Source organism: Semicossyphus pulcher, unplaced genomic scaffold (assembly GCF_022749685.1).
Source record: "Semicossyphus pulcher isolate SPU_LCO1_2020_fin unplaced genomic scaffold, fSemPul1.0.p SCAF_15, whole genome shotgun sequence".
Lineage (NCBI taxonomy): Eukaryota > Metazoa > Chordata > Actinopteri > Labriformes > Labridae > Semicossyphus > Semicossyphus pulcher.
The window spans coordinates 15696817-15716683 of NW_027211659.1; the positions used below are offsets into that span (position 1 = coordinate 15696817).

General features: G+C 40.1%; 3 protein-coding genes across 3 annotated transcripts; all 3 read right to left on the bottom strand.

Annotated features, from left to right (window-relative positions):
* Nucleotides 1-25: 25 nt before the first annotated feature.
* On the bottom strand, nt 26-10432 carry dnajb2 (DnaJ heat shock protein family (Hsp40) member B2). Its single transcript, XM_069663778.1, has 11 exons — nt 10150-10432; nt 8245-8338; nt 6961-7070; nt 6735-6788; nt 6290-6406; nt 5961-6035; nt 5404-5536; nt 4331-4401; nt 3769-4044; nt 677-748; nt 26-499 (listed from the first exon to the last, which is right to left on the bottom strand). The coding sequence occupies exons 2-10, from the start codon at nt 8307-8309 to the stop codon at nt 720-722; spliced, it is 930 nt and encodes a 309-aa protein (XP_069519879.1). The 5' UTR covers nt 8310-8338; nt 10150-10432; the 3' UTR covers nt 26-499; nt 677-719.
* Nucleotides 10433-11942: 1510 nt separating this feature from the next.
* LOC138592062 (tubulin alpha chain) lies at nt 11943-15071 on the bottom strand. Its single transcript, XM_069662669.1, has 4 exons — nt 15032-15071; nt 13568-13790; nt 13161-13309; nt 11943-13063 (listed from the first exon to the last, which is right to left on the bottom strand). Exons 1-4 carry the CDS (start codon nt 15032-15034, stop codon nt 12086-12088), a joined length of 1353 nt encoding a protein of 450 aa, XP_069518770.1. The 5' UTR covers nt 15035-15071; the 3' UTR covers nt 11943-12085.
* A 1306-nt stretch (nt 15072-16377) lies between these two features.
* On the bottom strand, nt 16378-18268 carry LOC138592155 (tubulin alpha chain-like). Its single transcript, XM_069662823.1, has 4 exons — nt 18213-18268; nt 17845-18067; nt 17524-17672; nt 16378-17438 (listed from the first exon to the last, which is right to left on the bottom strand). Exons 1-4 carry the CDS (start codon nt 18213-18215, stop codon nt 16464-16466), a joined length of 1350 nt encoding a protein of 449 aa, XP_069518924.1. The 5' UTR covers nt 18216-18268; the 3' UTR covers nt 16378-16463.
* Between the last annotated feature and the right edge of the window lie 1599 nt (nt 18269-19867).

Consider the following 19867-nt stretch of genomic DNA (forward strand, 5'->3'; position numbering starts at 1 on the left):
CTAATAACTCTTTGTGAATCCGGCCCTCAGATTACTTGCGTGGAATTAACTGCTGTATAATCCATAATAACGTTATTGTTATTTCTTTAAACCTCAGGTTAGTTCTAGGCATCTTTATCTCCAATTGTTTGGTTGTAACTCTTCCTGTTGCACAGATGAACCACCACCAACTAACACAAAGTAGTCAGCAGGAAATGCTTTATTTCTCTGCTCGATATATTTTGAAGCATTTTTCAATTTGCCTTATTCATCTTTTTCCACTTGCGAGCAACATTCAAATTAAACATTGTAAGTTAAAGCACAGATGATGAGAACAGTTCCTGGTTCTAAAATACAAACTTTCCAGTCTTTCGTTCCAACATACACATTCTCACACACTAACATATATATAATATACATTTGAAACTATTTTCCTTTTTTTAAAGTGTCAGTCAGTCAGTCAGTAGGAGCCATGGTGGGCAGAGAGAGACAAGTGCATCATGGGGAATTGACCTTTGACCTGTAAGAATAGATGTACAAGGACATGTTACACTTACAGTACTGTAGGCATCACTTGTTATCAATAAGACTTCTAAAAAACGTGGTACCTCCTCCAGTCTCATCTAAAAGGGGCTACAAGGGAGAGGACATGCCTAAACAACTTTCAGGGTGCTTCAGGTTCACACTCTTTCTTTACCTCATGGTAGGTCTAGGGCACAGAGCAGCATGAGCCAAGCAGGTTAGCTTGTGAAGGCCTCGAAGTCTGATTCTGAAACAGGAAGCAGGAAATGTAAGATGACATTATAACCTCAAGATTCATCTTCAACTTAGGTGCCTATTATTGTTAAAGTAATATGTGTTCGTCACATTATGAATTAAAAAAATAAAGTTTTATGTAAGCATTTCAGGGTGATACCAGCACTTTGTTAGCTGATGAGCAAAGTGAAAACCATAAGAGATGTACGTAGATGTTTGAAAGCAAACTGTGGAATGAAAGGGCAGGCAGTTCATTTAATTTCTCTTTTTATTATTACAACTGGGTCACTGTAAGTTGTAGTAGTAATGATAATATTAGTGTGACGTAGTCAGTGCATACTGCACAAAATTACATATTTATAACCGCCATATTTAGAAAAAAAGCCAATATCCCAACCGCTCTTTGTCTCAATCTTTATTTGTCATTTCCCTTTTGACAATCTGAAAAACAACACATGGCAGCTCAATATAATACAAATATTACAGGCTGATATATATTTATAAGAGAAACCATCACTTTCGTTTTGCTCTTATTCCCTCTCAAATCACAGAAACAGTTCAGAGAGGAGTCAAAAGGGTTAAAAATATTTTTGTTTAAACTAGTGTTTAAAGTCTCTCAGCTGTGCTTAACTTTTATCAAGGGACGATAGTTTTGTTTAAAGTCAATGCAAAGCACATTCAATGTCAAATCAATGAGGCACTCATGGAAAATACAAAATAAACGTATTGTGCTCTTTGAGCAGTGTAAAAAAGTTAAACATGAAAGGGACACTGCCTGTGTTAAGTTACTTAACAAGACAGGGCGTATCTATAAACAGCAGTATGATTTAATGGGGGAGCTCAGTGGAAAAAGCAGGCGTCCCACAAACAGAGGCTAAAGTCCTCTGTGCATCGGGCGCAGGTTTGACTCTCGCCCTCAGCCCTTTGCTGCATGTCACTCTCTTCTCCCCACATATTTCCTGTCTCTCCTCAGCTGTCCTTTCTCATAAAGGCAAAATGGCCAAAGAATGATTTAATGAATATTACTGGTACAAGAAAATATTTTCAACACTTTTGTGCTTGGCACCAACAGTTTCTGTTATTCTGCCCTTAGTTCACAGATAAAGCAGCAATCACATCTAAAACAGTTATCAGTACAGCACTATGAATGTGTGTATAAATCAAGGTTAGTGTCTTCATGTTTTCTAATCATATAATGGGTTTGCCTGAAAATTAGACTGAATTCTAAATTTTGTTTTCTTTAGCAATTGCATTCAGGCTCCATTAACAGCAACATGGTAACTCACATATCATGAAACATGTATATTGTTGTTTCAAAAAGACAAAACACCCAGCAGCTAAAAAATAAATCAATATTTTAAAGTAAGACAAAAACTTAAGATTAATTCTAAACTCTAAAGATATACGCTTCATTTGAGGCATTTAGATACTTTAATAAAACTATGAATGTAATGTTATTTTAGGCAACATTCTTGAACAAATCAGTGCAGGTGGAGCTGACATGGAGTCACTTTTAAAAACTAAGCAGATTAACTGGCGCAAGTCAGTACAGTATTTTGCCAAGGGCCATTTAATGAACAGGTGTTGATGGAAGAAAAATGCAGCTACAGTATCTCCGCTTCTCAGAACACCCGACTAAGTACAGCTTTGCCATTTTCTTCTAATGAATGGAAGATGGGCTGGGTTAGGTCCTTGATTAAAATACATTTGCTTTGCTTGAAGAACATTCTGAAATCATATCAATTTAAAAAAGATTTGTATTATGATTATCTATCATCTACAGTCTGACCAAATATGGAAATGATATTTTAGGAAAAGTGCGTAAAGGCCAGGACATGTATTTGCATTTCATGATACATACGTTTCTTACTACTACAACTTTGCAACAGCGATAAAACTAGGCTACTGGTTTGAACAATAAAGACTGGATTATTTATAAGGCATTTGTTTTTGCAAAGTGTCTTTGTTTGTGCTTCACTTACTTTTTGCTATGAGCATTCCTGATATGAGTATTAGTTAACCAGTAAACAAAGTTTATTATTGATCAACTAGTTTTTATTCATGATGAAAATAATCAGAGAAAGTTCAGTCGCTTTCTTCTTCTAGATTTAAATGTATTGTTTTTTTCTGGGCTGAGTGTGACGCAGTTCTCCTACCATCCCTCTGCTAGAGAGTTGTGATGAGAAATTTCTATGGCAAGGTCTCAGCTGACCTAAACAAAAAGCATGCATGCACGCAACTTTCCCACATCGAAATCCCTCTTAACCACCCCCCGCCCCCCCTTTATCTATGTTTATATTTGGCAAATTTACATACATTCAGAAACAATCATGTCTATTGCTTTGAAAAACCAAATGATTAAAACGTTTAGCTGCTTTTTGTGTTAAGTGTCATGAGATAACTTTTGTTATGATTTGGCACGACATGAATAAAACTGATTGATTGTTTGATTGGCAAATTACATGGATACATCTGGGTTGGCAATTGATCAAAGAAACAAGGCAAAACACTACAAACCCTGTCAAAGATGACTCATTGTGTCATACAGAGGCCTTAAGACTGCATAAAGCCTTGAGAAGGTTAGGGCACTGCCTCAAATTAAGTCTGTAAATCACATTACGTTAGAGTCTGGCTGTAGGCACAACACTGAGGTAAGTATAAAGAATAAGGCATCTCAAATACACACACACACACCAAATTAGCACACAATACACCCGCACTTCTTTTTCTTTTTCACACCCTCCTCACTAGTTTTCGTGGCACGCTCAGACTCCTGCTCGCTGCTTTGGCTTACAGGTGTAGTGCTGGTGGTTGTGGGAGACTCAGTAGAGGAGTCTGCTTCCCTGGTCCCCTTCCCCTCTTTTCCCCACGCACCTCCGGGCCCTGAACCCATTTTAAACTGCCCCTCCTCACCCTTCTCCTCTGAAACTGAAATCTGTTCGCCGTTCACATTAATAGTCGTGTTCTTAACAAACACACGTGACTGATGGCCACCATCTTTGTCAGCCTTAGCTTTGCCCGCACGCACAGCACCTGTTATGATGTCGGTAACAGCTGCTCTCTGCTCGGCTTCCATTTCTGACAGGCTGCATGCCAAGGCCATCTGCAGGTCTTCGTCATCCTCGTCATCATCGCTGCCTGTCTCAACCCCGTAGTTGTAGAAGGGGGCGGAGCTAAATGAGCGATGTGTTGATCCAGGGTTTGAGTCGGCAGGCGACCTGTTTGGGATTTTTGGCTTCTGAGGCGAGTTACCGGGCTGTCCCTCTCGTCGGCTTAGCTCCAGTGCTAGGGCCATTTCATCCTCCACACCTGGGAAAGACACACACACACACACACACACACACACACACACACACACACACACACACACAACAACATAAGTTTGTATAACCTTTAGCTCCTGTGAGCTCCTGTGTTTGTTCGATACATTACTTATATTTTGCATTTGATTTTTTTAATTAACTGTGGACCTTTGCTGTTGAACTAGTTTGACAAAATTAGTTTGAATAAAATGAAAGGATAGAAAATATTACATGAAACATTTGTCCTCAAATTTCTCAATCACATCATTGGAAGGTAGAATGTGTGGTCTTACCATTAATAAGGACACTCTTCAACACCCCATCCTCCTCAATCTCTACTCTTTCCTGCCCCTTCTCCTTTATCCTGTAGGGAAGACACAGACACAGATAAAAGATAGTGTTTTGGTCTATTACATTTTTCTTGTCCTACATATAAGCAGACTTGTTCTAGTAATTTCCGGCCTGTATAAGAACTACACTTTTAGCCCTGTGACAGTGGAGGGCTGTAAAAGAAAATGAGAAACAAAATGCTGCAAATCAATCAATATCCAGTTTGTACTGTTGTAGATTTAGGCTTAAGAAAAATTGCCTGTGTGCTTCAGGGCTAGAAACCTCCTGTATTCTATATGTGTACGTTTAAATCAAACTTGATTATATAGGCATGCATGGAAGGATATGTATTTACGTATAAGGATACTTAATTATGTTGCTAAGATATTGGATTTAGTTCAGAAACAAATAGTGAAGAATACAAATATGACATAATTAACCCACTTCTATGTCCAAATGAAAATGTTGCTCTTTGTTATAAATTAACAAATTGAAAGTGAATATATGCACTTATATATAGGCCTATATCTATATGAATGACTAGACCTACATGCAATTATTATTATTATTATTTCTAATTTTTCTTGTATTATATATATATTCTTTTTCTATTTTCTATCTAACCGTCATCTTCTTTATTATTTCACAGTTATACTTTGTTTTGTTTTTTGTTGTTCTTGTTATGACTTATAGTTGTATAGAGAATAAATAAAATATAATGATAAAATATATTTTTTTCAAAAGAAGAAAGAAAAATTGCCATCACAGCAAGACAAAAAAAAACTACAACCATGTTGCAAAGCCATGTTGGACTATACAACAGTATAACAGTGACAGGTTTTAACATAGTTTCATATTCTAATACTCCCTTCCTTCCTGAAAACAGCAGTTTGTGCAATGCTCTATTCCTGTGTGTCCAAGTTGGGATAGAAAGTTTGCCTTTAATAGGACAACATTTTCAATAAATAGTCAAATAACATTTGAAAAAACTACATTTCCCAGGTTGGGTATCTTTTCTAAAAACAGCATCACATACTTCTTTGTGGTGGTGCGTTTTCCATTTACAATGCGGGTGGAAGTAGAAACTGATTTAAAGTTGCCCATCCCTCCGCCCATGTTGTCCATCCCGTCCATACCCCCCATGGAGGAGGAGAAGGAGGTAAAATCAACTGAAGAAGGAACGATGATTAGGGAAGGAAAGTAGGACAAAGGAGACTGGTTAATTTCAATGTCTTATGAGTGAACCTCAGTCTGTGAAAAGATAATACTATTACCAATGACAAATGAAAAAATAACAAACAAACATTAAAAGAAAATGTTTAACAGTCCGTGGAGCAAACAGTATCTACCCCTCCTATTATTACATGAAGTGACAAATAAAAGTACAAGTTCCATCTTACTGCACTGAAATATACTCTTTTAGCTTTTAGCTGCTACTGTGCAGATTTTGTGTAAATTACCATGTTGTCCGACAGCAGTGCTTTTAACATCAGGCCCACGATATCTAAAACCCATGTCTAATTAGAATACTTCCAGCAGGATACTGTTTGTTTTTTCCATGAAACTTTCCTCAGCAAGAATATAATTGTTCACCTCCAGCCGAAGGAAAAGAGAAGAACCGCCCGGGGCCGAGGCGAGAGGACGAGCCTCCGAAGGATGAAAAGTCATCTGTATTAGACAAAAAGAAGTAAGGCACGCATAATTGTTGTTCTGTTACAAAAGACATTCACTAAGCTACGTAACAAAGCAGTCAGTCTTTAGTTTGGAGAGCTTATTTTGACTGACAAAAGGTAATTACTCTGATTGTAGAATATTTTCCTCCATATACCCCCTTGTGTCAATACATAGTCAACAATTTTAAGTATTTAAAGGTGGGAAAAAAATCCTTACATGACCTTGGATGTATGTTGTGTAAGACTTACCAAAGAAGTTAGCAAAGGGGTCCTGGCCAGCAAAAAAATCTTTGAACACATCGTCTGGGTTGCGGAATGTGAAGTTGAATCCTGGGAAATCTGATGAAAAGTCTGAGGTGGAGGAACCTGGAAATTGTGGTCGGGAGAAGGAGGGAAAAAAGGGAGCAAATAAGATGAAGAATAACATTTAAGATAGACTTTATTGATCCCCCATTAGGGGAAATTCACTTGTAACAACAGCTCCAAGTAAAGGACAGGGTAAAACAAGTGATGGATAAAAAAGGCAAGACAAAAAGACAATACAATGCAATACTAATATTAATAATAAATATATACACTATGGACACCTTTCACCGATTGTGGATGGATAAGGGTGCAGAAAGGCAAACACTGAGTGATTAAGATGTTGCAAGGAAGTGCGAGTAATTGGTCGTTTTAAGGATCAATAATTTACCTGTTTGTCGCATTCTGTCATTTCCAAATCTGTCATATTCATCACGCTTACTCTCTATAACAGAAGAACAGAGCACAGGTTCAGGATTAAATAAAAGCATATCCAAACACCAAAACATGTCCCTCTCTTTTCTTATACTATGAAACATGCTCTCGATTAAGTTCTAACCACTTCACAGACACACACACTAATATAAACAAATCTATGATGCACTGTCCGCACTTACTGTCAGACAGAACTTCATAGGCCTCAGCCAGTTCTTTAAACTTTTTCTCTGCTTCATCCTTATTGTCTGGATTTTTGTCTGGATGCCATTTCAGCGCTAGTTTCCGGTACCTAAACACAAACACAAACATCGACACACACACACAAGTAAATATATGGATTGATAAAGACATGCAATTTAATGTAATATTTTTGTCTCTTCACCAACAACAAAACAATGCAAGGTGAAGAGCTTTAGGAAAATGAGTCAACTTCCTCATTTTTGAAGAGGCTGTATTTTTCATACCAGTGGTTCTCAACACCTCACTTCCAGATTTTAATCTAATAGAGGCGACCCCAATTATTATTGAGCAGTGTTATTAAGGAGCAGTGTAACATTCCTAAGTGGTCGGAATGTGGATGGGAGTGTTTGATGGGTAAATTTGGATCTGCGGGGGCCCGGGACCCCACAGCCTTGAGTCTCAGCACCACGCCAACGCCGAACAATCTGTAATTGGCACCAAATAGAGACACAAAACTGTCACCCCCAACTTTTGGGGCACTTCCTGTGTGTCCACAGGGACAGAAACAGACACTCACCATGGTAGTGATGCAAGTGGTTTGCAAGTGGTTGCAAATTACGACGTTTTTTTTTTGCATGTATGGACTTGTGGGATATTTCTGTCTTACATCAACGTGTATGTGTGTCCCTTTCACCCAGGTTTTAAGCACCTACAGTCCAATCAACTGCTCCTGTGTGATTATAGCACCTGGCAATGGCTTTAAAAGGCTCCTTCTCATCTCACTCTCAGCACACTGCACAAGAAGTGTTTGGTTCGCCCACAGGTTCAAGAACGCCTGTGTGTTCTTTGTTTCCTTGTTGTGTTGTTTGGTAAGTAGCAGTCTTTGTCTTTGTTGTTGCACAGTAGTATTATTTAGCTTGAATGTTAAAGTTTAACTCCACTAGACTCTGACAGAACGAGGACAACACTGTGCTTTGCAGTGTTACAGGTGTTAATTAGCACTCTGTGCTTAAAATAAAGAGGTCGTTACAGCATAGGCAGTGCTAAACTGGGGGTTTATTCATGAATACCACTTGTTAGGTAGGTTTGTGTCACCATGATTGTTTTGTTAGGGGTGAAGGTTTCAAGTTTGGGTTGTTGCACAAACTGCCCATTTTCAAGCACCCTTAAGTTTTCCAGTGCTCACATAACCTCTTGTTGTAAATAGGAAGTCACACTTTAAATATATGTTCATGTTCAAATTGCTTTGTTGTTTATCAATCAAAGTAAAAAAGAGTACTCACGCCTTCTTGATGTCGTCCTGAGAGGCAGTTTTGGACACTCCCAAGACATTATAGTAATCCACCATGTTGCTTCCTGTCACTCTTCACACCAGCCCTGAAAGTAAAATAGTTTTGCTTTGAAAAGAGACGATTCTCAGCCCTGATTGTACACACACGCTCTGCATTCATCATATTAATGTCTGAAAAAAAAAAAGTTTGAACCCTTATCTTTGGTATTTCCTGACATCCAAAAAAGGTCAAAATAAAGAGAAAAACAGGCTCATTACTAATTTAACTGCAGTCAAGTGGTCATATACGCCAGGGGCTGTCTGGGAAACGGCCAAAAAAGGCAATGTCTAATGTAACAGAACAGTTGTTTGTCATTCTGTACACTTAAGTGTCGACAAGTACAGACTATGGAAATGTGTCATTATCTCTTTTGGAATCCAAGGATCTATAAACTCATGGATCACTAATACTAATGTGTTTATGATGAAATCTTCCATCTAACCCGTTAGTTTTGCTGAATCTGTTAGGTAAAGAAAACTCCTTACACCTACTATTGATACCATGTTCTTTAACCACATCATATAACTACCATGCTATCATGCTTTATCCAAAGCAGAGCGCAAATCTCTAATTTCTTATTTAAGAGTTATTGAAAACAAGTGCTGGTGGGTGTTAACTGATATTTTGCCAGGTGAAACACTCAAGCGCTCAAACAAAAACAAAAAAATCAAATACCATTTGCCGAAGAAGTCACTTTATTTAAGTTATTTTTACTTTAAATGAATCAAGACCAAGAGACAAGAGGAAATAATGAGTAAACTAAACTAGTCCTGATATATCTGATCTGATGTAAGACTAAGAAATAATTAAAGCATACTTTCATTTTAGTGATATTATGTTTAGCCAACATGTGATTTGCTTGAAAGAGAAACTCCCTCACTGCTAAATGAGTTTCAGGAATGAGTCATCATGGCTAATGAGTTGTTGACTGCCATATTGAATTAGTCTAAAATACGAACTGTTATCTTATCTGAATTTCACATGTTAGGTCAACAGGTAAAAATAATTAGTATGTATGGAATAAAAACAGTCCATATTGTTAGCACTCTTTTCATTTTCATCCATCTAAAGACCAGCACGTGATGTGAGATACATGCATCAAAAGGCTCATAAATTTGACTCCATTATGTAACTGTATTCAAACTACAAGAAGAGACCCACATGTGTTGGGGCTGTATCTATGCTTTTAATGTTCAATTCATTTAATTAAATCACAAATTAATTACTTATGGTGTAGCAGTTATACTCTAGAACCTTTAAAGCATTGCAGAGGCTACATTGCACTTAAAGTCATCCCCTATTTATGGTAAAATCTTGTTAACTTTATTTCTAAAAAAATAAAATAAAATACTTTTTAAATACAGGTGTGCCCCTGATATGATAACACCTCAAGTACAGTCATTCACTCCATTATAGCACCAGTCTGAAGTCAGCATGGTAACCATCATGCTGATCTCATTAAAGGACTACAACAGCTCCAGGGATGAAGGGGACTTCCAAACTGGAGCAAAATAACTCAACTTAACTTTCTATGGCCTCTCGGGAACAGCCATGCGCTCACACAAGTATTATTACTATGTTATTTCTAGAGTCACGGCATCTGACAACTGCTGCTGACAGTAGGCCTACGCAAACTTACATACACAGGCAGATGCACAGTTTGCAGGCACCGGTGTTGTCTATATTCAAGAAGGCCTACCTCACGTTTACATAGGCCTACCAAATACAGTATTTGTTGACAACATATTGCCTATTGCGGTAAAGTTGAGCATTTATAGTCAACTGCAGTAGCTATACGGTGGCTATAGGCGGTGGGTAGCCACAACTTGTCTCGACAAGCCAACGCTGTGTACCTACCGTGGGCGTCTTTCGGGCTAAATAGTGAACAGTGTAGCCGTGTGTCCACTGGTTTGGAGCAACAATGAATTAGTTCAAATAGCGGTGCCTCTGGAATGTGCCCCCTCCTCTCTTCGTGACAGCCGCAGAGACAGCCTCCTCCCTTCAGCCTTCCTCTCCACCGCCCCGAGACAAATATTCTCAAACAGCACAATATGTCCGCGTACCGTTATACGGTCCACTGTACGGACCCCGCCGAGGAAAACAAGCAGACTGTTAGTCCTGTTTGGCTTGTGTGCTTGGCTAAGCTGCACGCGCTACGTCACTGTAAACTCAGAGAAAAAAATAGAGCGTCTCTAGAACATGCCAGTCGCAGCGTCATCAGACCAGCCCTGCCTCAACACCAGCCTGTTGCTCTGTGATAATGTGGTTGAACCAAAATAACAACTTCTGGTTGACACCTGCGTTGGTCAACCATTCAGGTTAAACATAAAAGACATTCATTTTCTGTCAAAAGTGACTGTGCTATCCAACGACTGTAGATACATGCTTACAAATGCAGTGGTGAGATGTTGGCTAGTCCATAAGCTTAAGGACACAACTAAAGTTTATTTTTTGGGTTCTTGTACCTCACTTAAGGTATTTAAGTGTGATTTAAACTATTACTCCACTATTTGACTACTATTTAAAATCCTCAACATTTTTTTATAGTATTCACAAACACCATGTTGGGTTTCTCTTAATAATTGCCTACATAAAAAAGAATACGATCCTGCTCTTCTTATAAAGTATTGTGATTTGACGCTATATAACCACGAATTGATTGATTGCTTGATTGTAAGGTTAATTATTGAAGAATCCAAGGGTTTTAGTCAAGGTCAACGTCTGTCAGCTTAAACCTTAAAATAACTTCTAACATATTTATTATTAAAAATTACAATAAACATAAAATAATTTACACACCTTTCATAATGCTTTTCTAGGAGTACACTTGAAGCATAAAGTATCAAGGCTACATTTTACTGTTAATAGTTTTGCAAAGGAGCTTAATACTTGGTCCACAACTGACTATAGCAACAGATAGACCTATGTGTTTCCATATAGATGAGCTTAATACTGTAGTTATAGCTATCGAAGACAATTATGCATGTTTGAATTCCTTGTTGATTGATAACTCAGTAACATTTGTAGACAAGTGTAACTCACCGGAAAGTAGGCCTGTTGCTGATGTGTAATGACATAGTTATTTGGACTGGTCATGCTTTAGGACTTTACCAACTCATAAATATTAGTTGGTCACATTGCTCCCATCTGGTGGTTAAGGGAAGCAAATGCAGGGAAAAGGCCAGCCCAGACCAGTGTATAGTGTGTGTCTGATCATCAACAAGAACAAAAAAGGCAGGAAATTGGCAAAGGCAGGGAAACTGGAATTTCCGGCGAAATGAATGAACAATCTAATATTCTGTTAAAAAACAGTGCTGGAAATATATTTCCTATATATAGCTAAATCTATAGCTTTCCTTTGATGGAAATATTTCTTTTGGCAATACTTCTGACATTTTGTGTATAGTAATCCTTTTAATTCTGAAGACTGTGCTAATTATATCTTACCAATGTTTATATATAATGTAATACTAAAATTGAATCCAAAGCTCAATAGTCTGAGGTCATTCCCAATGACTCAGCATTAAAGGCTAATCTTTTTTTTTTTTTTTCTTGCTAGCAAGGGGTGTGGCTATTTTTGTTTTAGCTATTCAGAATATTTGCTTTATGGACTGCCAAGCTATGCTGGAAAGGTTCAATAATGATCACAATTTCATTTAAAAGGTTTTTGGGAACTTTTTATTTAATACTGTCATGTCACCACCACAGGTTATCAGAATGTTGCTGGGAATGTGTTACGTTCATGATAACTTTTGGAATGTGTGATGGCAAAGCCAAGGTGATTTTTGGCTCTTTAATACTCCTCTCCTTCTTCATCCTCCTCTCCCATGCTGTCAGTGCCAACCTCTTCATAATCCTTCTCCAGGGCAGCCATATCTTCTCTGGCCTCTGAGAACTCTCCCTCTTCCATTCCCTCCCCAACATACCAGTGGACAAAGGCTCTCTTGGCGTACATGAGGTCAAACTTGTGGTCGAGACGGGCCCAGGCCTCAGCGATGGCCGTGGTGTTGCTCAGCATGCACACAGCCCTCTGCACCTTGGCCAGGTCTCCTCCAGGAACCACCGTTGGAGGCTGATAGTTGATGCCCACCTTGAAGCCTGTTGGACACCAGTCCACAAACTGGATGGTGCGTTTGGTCTTGATGGCAGCAATAGCAGAGTTGACATCTTTGGGCACCACATCGCCACGGTACAGCAGACAGCAGGCCATATATTTACCATGACGAGGGTCACACTTCACCATCTGATTGGCTGGCTCAAAACAGGCATTGGTAATGTCAGCGACAGACAGCTGCTCATGGTAGGCTTTCTCAGCGGAGATGACCGGGGCGTATGTGGCCAGAGGGAAGTGGATACGAGGGTAGGGCACCAAGTTGGTCTGGAACTCTGTCAGGTCAACATTCAGGGCTCCATCAAAGCGAAGCGAGGCTGTGATTGAAGACACAATCTGGCCAATAAGCCTGTTCAGGTTGGTGTAAGTGGGCCTCTCGATGTCCAGGTTTCTGCGGCAGATGTCGTAGATGGCTTCATTGTCCACCATGAAGGCACAGTCAGAGTGCTCCAGGGTGGTGTGGGTGGTCAGGATGGAGTTGTAAGGCTCTACCACTGCTGTGGAAACCTGGGGAGCTGGGTAGACGGCAAACTCAAGCTTTGATTTCTTTCCATAATCGACAGAGAGTCTCTCCATCAGCAGGGAGGTGAACCCAGAACCTGTGCCTCCACCAAAGGAGTGGAAGATGAGGAATCCCTGGAGCCCAGTGCACTGATCCGCCTGAAATAAAAAAAATGCTTTGATTATTGAAAATCACATTCAAGGTGATGATCAAATTACGTAAAAAGTCCCTCAACGAACTCATCCAAGCTCTCACCAGTTTACGTGTCCTGTCCAGAACCAGATCAATGATCTCCTTGCCAATAGTGTAGTGTCCACGGGCGTAGTTGTTGGCAGCATCTTCCTTTCCTGTGATCAGCTGTTCAGGGTGGAACAACTGACGGTAGGTTCCTGTGCGCACCTCATCTATTAAAAGAATGATGGAAAATAAGTTGGGTTAATGTCCATCAGGTATGAATGTTTAATATATAACATTATTTCACATTCTGATATAGAATAGAGTATCTTCAGCATACATACAGTATACCATGTGTATTACAGAATAAAAGTAATGTCGAGTGTTAGCTTGGTGCATGGGTTTGGGATTTTGGTGTTATGTATTTGTACTTAAAATAATTATATTTTGATGAAAGATAATTTACACTCTGTTTACACACTACTGACCAATAACAGTGGGTTCCAGGTCGACAAAGATTGCTCTGGGAACATGCTTTCCTGCCCCCGTCTCACTGAAGAAGGTATTGAAAGAGTCATCTCCTCCTCCAATAGTCTTGTCACTGGGCATCTGTCCGTCTGGCTGTATCCCATGCTCCAGACAGTACAGCTCCCAGCAGGCATTGCCCATCTGGGCTCCGGCTTGGCCGACATGCATAGAAATACACTCACGCTGTATAAAAAAGAGAGAGGGTGGTTATAGAGGCTGTCAACTTATATATCAGTCTTGTGCGTCATTGTACATCAGGAAAGCAGGAAGCAGTTTAGTGGTCTCTGTTTAAATAAAAAGGCAGAGAATTGAATAGATAACTGAATGTTTTTCATTCATTATCTGGCGCCCATTTTCTTTCTTATAACTTCCTGTCTACTAACAATCTCTGGAATGACTGGCATAAAGTTTGGGAAGGAAGTAGCTTAGTTGGCAAAGACATCGACTGCAGAATACTGTGTGCCAGAGCAGAACGCTGAAGCTTTCAGCTGCTCTAAGTGCATACCTTGCGGGCAAGCCAGCGTTTAAATGACAGCTATTAGTTGTCCAGAGTCTGCACTATGGGTTGTCATGGTAGATTTGCAGCAAACGTAGGCAGGAAATGCCAACAGATGAACATAAAACCATGGCAATAGGAAGAGGAGAGGAAGGCCATGGTTAACGGGAAAGCCATCCCCCACTTCTCCATCCTGTATCTCCTCCCTTTCCTCATCTCCTCCCCCTTTCTGTCTCTCTCCTCCTCTATCCTGTCCAGCTGCATAGTGCTGCGTAACAGTCAGGGATGTCTCTCCCTCTCCCCCTCTCTCCCTCTCTCTCTCGGACCAAAAACTCCTAACAGCTGCAAAATGGCAGCCAAGTTACTCATATGGCCTAGGCCAGACCACTCCTCTTTTCTCTGTTCTTTCTGTCCATCCCCCACTGCCACGATTACCCTGATCACTCTTTCTTAGTCTAGATAACTCTAAATGTTAAACAAACATGATTCAATCTTTATTTTTTCTTTAGTAACACATGTTTCCTGCTTTATGAGCAGCTGTAGTATCATATCAAACAAGTCAAAACTAATGGAGCAGGCTCACTCAGAAAGTGTCTGTCATCTGACCTAGATTGTCCAAGAGAAGAGGAATGACTTATGGACTCTTGTAGCCATATGTAGCTATCCCAGTGCATTCCTCTTCCTTAATTCTCAACAGACATGACCTACAAAGTTTTCATACATAAATTAAGCTTTAAAACACTCTCATCTATAGGATAAAGCTGCTTTTGTATCAGTATCCTTCATCTCTAAAGCAGAGGCCTCATGAGCATTAAAGAGGCCTGGCTGTTTAATCTCTTAATTGCTAAGAAACAGAGACAAAGGGAGGCTGAAAGAAAGAGAGAGAGGGACATTTCCAAGCTACGTCATCAGTTGAGCAGTTACTCACCATTTTGTCTGCTTTTCCTTCGACTGACGTTGAGGATTCAGATACAAGGCAGAAGTGCGGAGGAGAGGGAGAGTCAGGGTTTATATAGGCAAGGATGTGGAGGGGGCAGGCAGAAAACCACAGCAAGCAGCTGCATTGCTCATTGGCGGGAGGGAGCAGCAGTTTAAAAAAAAAAGGAAAAAAGGGAAGTCCCTTATGCTGTCTGTAATGTTATCCGCCCTTACATTGATCAGCTTTGTCTTTCAGTTTGGGATTAGGAGCTTGTGTTTGCAAAAATAACCCTCTTTCATTTTCTCTATAATCACTTTTCCCTTTTTTTTATGTGTGCGTGTGTCTGTTTGTGTGACTGAGCATTTGCAGTGAGGCACTATTCAGAGGTAGTTTAATTACATACACAGCTGAAAGCTACATTTACTAGTTGCGCATGCAAAATATTCTCGTATTTAGACTTCTTAACACATTTAACAGGACTTATCAAGGACTGTGGGCTGAATCATTGTGCTTATTTTAATGCGTTCGTCTGCACCCACACACTCATCATGAAACACACATAATCCACCCTGTGTATTACATCATGAAAGAATAATCACACAATATTGATATGGAAAAAAAGTCTGTGAAGTTCTTTATTCTACATCAAGATGTAGGCTTTAGTGGTAGACAAAGCAAATATAGGGCATTAATAAATGTTAATCGTGATTTAAGTTCAAGGAAGTCACAATGAACAGAGCAACATAACATTGGAAATTAACACACTATAAATTGAACTAGAACAGTTTCATAACAAACACAACTTTCAAGAAATCTTGCGGCAATTTTTCTGCTTATTCTTGATACAACTTTTCAGCAGCTCCCTTCTGATCACAGAGCCATGATTCATGCCCAACTGGGATCCTATTGTTGCTGCAGGCCACTGTCTGAGCATGAGCTACACAAACAACACCAGTCAGGGAGTTAGTCTGTTATTTTCCCTCACTCCCGCTCTCACAGAGTCACAGCTGAATGGTATATAGAAACTGACATAGGAGCCCTTTCATAACTTACATTCCACATGGGACAGTACAGAGGGGGGAGGGGGACAAAGGAGAGGATTTGGTCTAAGGTTCTTAGTCTGATACAGCAGAGAGAAAAGATCTGTAAAGGCCCAGACAAGATAAGTTTTAACACAGGTTTTGTGCTTTGAGTACATACACAATGATTTTATGTTTTGTGTCACAGTAAGCACAATTTACTTTCAGTTTATATATATATGGAGGATGTCTAAGTTCCTCATTAGACATTACAAGACATACTTAAGAGGTTTCAAGTCATTTTTTTTTTACATTTTGATTTGGTCAAATGCTACTACAAAATCTAAATACCCAATTTTAAAATAGGGTAAAACAGGAATATGTATCCATTTACTTTGGCTTCAATAACTGACTAAGCAAAGTCAGTATTCCTCTCCTTCATCATCCTCCCCGATGTTGTCAGAACCCACCTCTTCATAATCCTTCTCCAGGGCAGCCATATCTTCTCTGGCCTCTGAGAACTCTCCCTCTTCCATTCCCTCCCCAACATACCAGTGGACAAAGGCTCTCTTGGCGTACATGAGGTCAAACTTGTGGTCAAGACGGGCCCAGGCCTCAGCGATGGCCGTGGTGTTGCTCAGCATGCACACAGCTCTCTGCACCTTGGCCAGGTCTCCTCCAGGAACCACCGTTGGAGGTTGATAGTTGATGCCCACCTTGAAGCCTGTTGGACACCAGTCCACAAACTGGATGGTGCTTTTGGTCTTGATGGCAGCAATAGCAGAGTTGACATCTTTGGGCACCACATCGCCACGGTACAGCAGACAGCAGGCCATGTATTTACCATGACGAGGGTCACACTTCACCATCTGATTGGCTGGCTCAAAACAGGTGTTGGTGATGTCAGCGACAGACAGCTGCTCATGGTAGGCTTTCTCAGCAGAGATGACCGGGGCGTAGGTGGCCAGAGGGAAGTGGATACGAGGGTAGGGCACCAAGTTGGTCTGGAACTCCGTCAGGTCAACATTCAGGGCTCCATCAAAGCGAAGCGAGGCTGTGATTGAAGACACAATCTGGCCAATGAGCCTGTTCAGGTTGGTGTAAGTGGGCCTCTCGATGTCCAGGTTTCTGCGGCAGATGTCGTAGATGGCTTCATTGTCCACCATAAAGGCACAGTCAGAGTGCTCCAGGGTGGTGTGGGTGGTCAGGATGGAATTGTAAGGCTCCACCACTGCTGTGGAGACCTGGGGGGCTGGGTAGATGGCAAACTCAAGCTTTGATTTTTTACCATAATCAACAGAGAGTCTCTCCATTAGCAGGGAGGTGAAACCTGAGCCTGTGCCTCCACCAAAGGAGTGGAAGATGAGGAATCCCTGGAGCCCAGTACATTGATCCGCCTAAGGAAACAAGAATGAAATAATCAATTCACAAATCAATAAGTGGAGCAGAAAACTAACGTTCTGTTCTCTCAGATTGTCCCACCAGTTTACGGGTCCTGTCCAAAACCAGATCAATGATCTCCTTGCCGATAGTGTAGTGTCCACGGGCGTAGTTGTTGGCTGCGTCTTCTTTTCCTGTGATCAGCTGCTCAGGGTGGAACAACTGACGGTAAGTTCCTGTACGCACCTCATCTGGAGATTAAAAAACGATGTAGACCATCAGATTTATTTAAGAAATTATCATAAAGTCACTATCAGACTGGTTGCAAAATGCTTTAACAATGATGCATGAACACTTGATAATATAGACATATTTATCATCTGCATACATGTTCACTTTTTGACATATATAACAGGCACTGACCGATTACAGTGGGTTCCAGGTCAACAAAGATGGCTCTGGGAACATGCTTCCCTGCCCCTGTTTCACTGAAGAAGGTGTTGAAGGAGTCATCTCCTCCTCCAATTGTCTTGTCAGTGGGCTTCTGCCCATCTGGCTGGATCCCATGTTCCAGACAATACAGCTCCCAACATGCATTGCCAATTTGAGCCCCAGCTTGGCCCACATGGATGGAGATACATTCACGCTGAAGAGATGTGAGTGACATTGTTAATTTACAAGAAAAATAAGAATGTTTACCTTCCACATTTCTTTAAAATAATATTCCTTATCTCATACTTTATCAAGTAATATGTATAATTTTCTCATATCAATAGCAACTCCTATCTTACCATAGTTCTCGCTTTTCTCCAACGTTCAGGTATCGGAAAGAAGATGTAGTGCTGGAGACAGCTGTGTCACTCTGCTTTTTTATAGGCTACCTGCAACTTAAGGTGAACCGTGATTTGATCTGAGTTGTAATGAGAGAAGCTACTGATGAAGCCAGGATAAGATCATCCGCTTGACAGAAATGCACACAATGCAAAAGGAGGTCACCACCCTATTCTTTGTGTGAGAGTTTTGTAGGGGTGTGTATGTGCACCTCGTATTACAAATTAAAGAAGCAGATACACAGATGAGAGGAAGGTAAAATAATGTAGTTTTGCTTGGCATTTTCTAATGCTTGACTTTGAAGCTTATGATAGAATGAACTCACTGTGAGGTTTTTTCGTAGTTGGAACTTTTATGAGCACAAATGAAGAATGTGACCTTTGTAAAATTGAGGCATGGTGGAAACAGTAAAACTATTCACTATAACTCTTATCAATGTTGTTCTGTTATTTTGTAATACTGACAATGTCATATGACTTTTTGGCTGTAATATGTGACACACCAAATAATTTCATAGTTTAAGTTTCACACTTAAGAAGATTTGTGCGAATCTATAAGCAGAGTTTAAACAAAATATGTCATCACAGAACATCTAACAAACTAAAATGTACAGTTTTAATAAAGTCAAATGAATTGTATGTCAAGTGCACCACTTTCCCACACTCTTTTCTTGAGTCAAAATTAACCATCAGTGTTTCTAAAGCGGATCACTTTATGAGACCTGTCTTCCCTGTCAGCCCCTCAGGCCCCATGGGAGAGTAGAGAAACATAATACATGGGAACCGCCTCATTAGGAATCAGCTGACTAAATGGGGTAAACAGCAACTGCCTGCCAGAGTGGTTTCATAATATGCACCAAAGTAGTTAAATACAGTGAAAGTGTATAATTTTTGGGGGGGGGGGGGGTCGCACTAAATGTATGTTATGTATCCACTTAAGATGTCTTTGTGACTCAATATAGATTTTGAAAACCATTAGTACCCAGCAGGTTGACCACAGTTCAGTGACAGTGCAGCAGCTGCCTGTTTCAGTTGGCAGGAATAACTGAACACTTTGTTCTGTGGTATTAGAAACAAGTCGGACCACTTTCAAAAGCATCAGGCATTCTCTTCCATGTGGGAATGTTGATTTAGTATAATCCATTGTTTGAGGTTAAAACACTGCGGCTTCTTCATTCATTCATTCATAAATGTCATGAGGACTTCCTATGTGCTATCACCATCTTTACTGCATGCAAAGTGTTTACACCCTCCAAAAAAGCAATAATGTCCATAAATTAAAAGTGAAGGAAAAATAGACAAACTCAGCACTTACAAACTGTCTCTCTGACTGACTTTAAGTTTGTTTTTTGGCAGCCAGCATCGGTCGATACTGCTGCGTATACTGCTCCACTCTTCAGTTTAAGGTCAGTTTCTCTCCTGAGGCTGTGACACTCATCAGTAACAAATATCATAATTGGTGTTAGTATCACATCCTTTCATTCCAAAGCTCACAATGCACTATTGTCTAAGTGGAATACAGTGTTATGTCAATAAAAACATTTTGGTACTACATTGGTGCTGTACACCTGCCTGCAGTGTTATTATACAATGAAGATGGCATGGGGTGTTTCTAT

Bases quoted from the DNA above. Each gene is read 5' to 3' on its own strand.
- dnajb2 (XM_069663778.1), bottom strand. From the start codon at position 8,309: ATGGTGGATTACTATAATGTCTTGGGAGTGTCCAAAACTGCCTCTCAG. The intron at 7,071-8,244 runs GTGAGTACTCTT...GTTTGTGTTTAG, and splicing joins CAGGACGACATCAAGAAGGC to GTACCGGAAACTAGCGCTGA. The intron at 6,407-6,734 runs GTAAATTATTGA...CACAATTTCCAG, and splicing joins TGACAGAATGCGACAAACAG to GTTCCTCCACCTCAGACTTT.
- LOC138592062 (XM_069662669.1), bottom strand. The intron at 13,310-13,567 runs GTCAGTAGTGTG...TTCTTTTAATAG, and splicing joins CCTGGAACCCACTGTTATTG to ATGAGGTGCGCACAGGAACC. The intron at 13,064-13,160 runs GTGAGAGCTTGG...TTTTTATTTCAG, and splicing joins TGGACAGGACACGTAAACTG to GCGGATCAGTGCACTGGGCT.
- LOC138592155 (XM_069662823.1), bottom strand. The intron at 17,673-17,844 runs GTCAGTGCCTGT...TTTAATCTCCAG, and splicing joins CCTGGAACCCACTGTAATCG to ATGAGGTGCGTACAGGAACT. The intron at 17,439-17,523 runs GTGGGACAATCT...TTGTTTCCTTAG, and splicing joins TGGACAGGACCCGTAAACTG to GCGGATCAATGTACTGGGCT.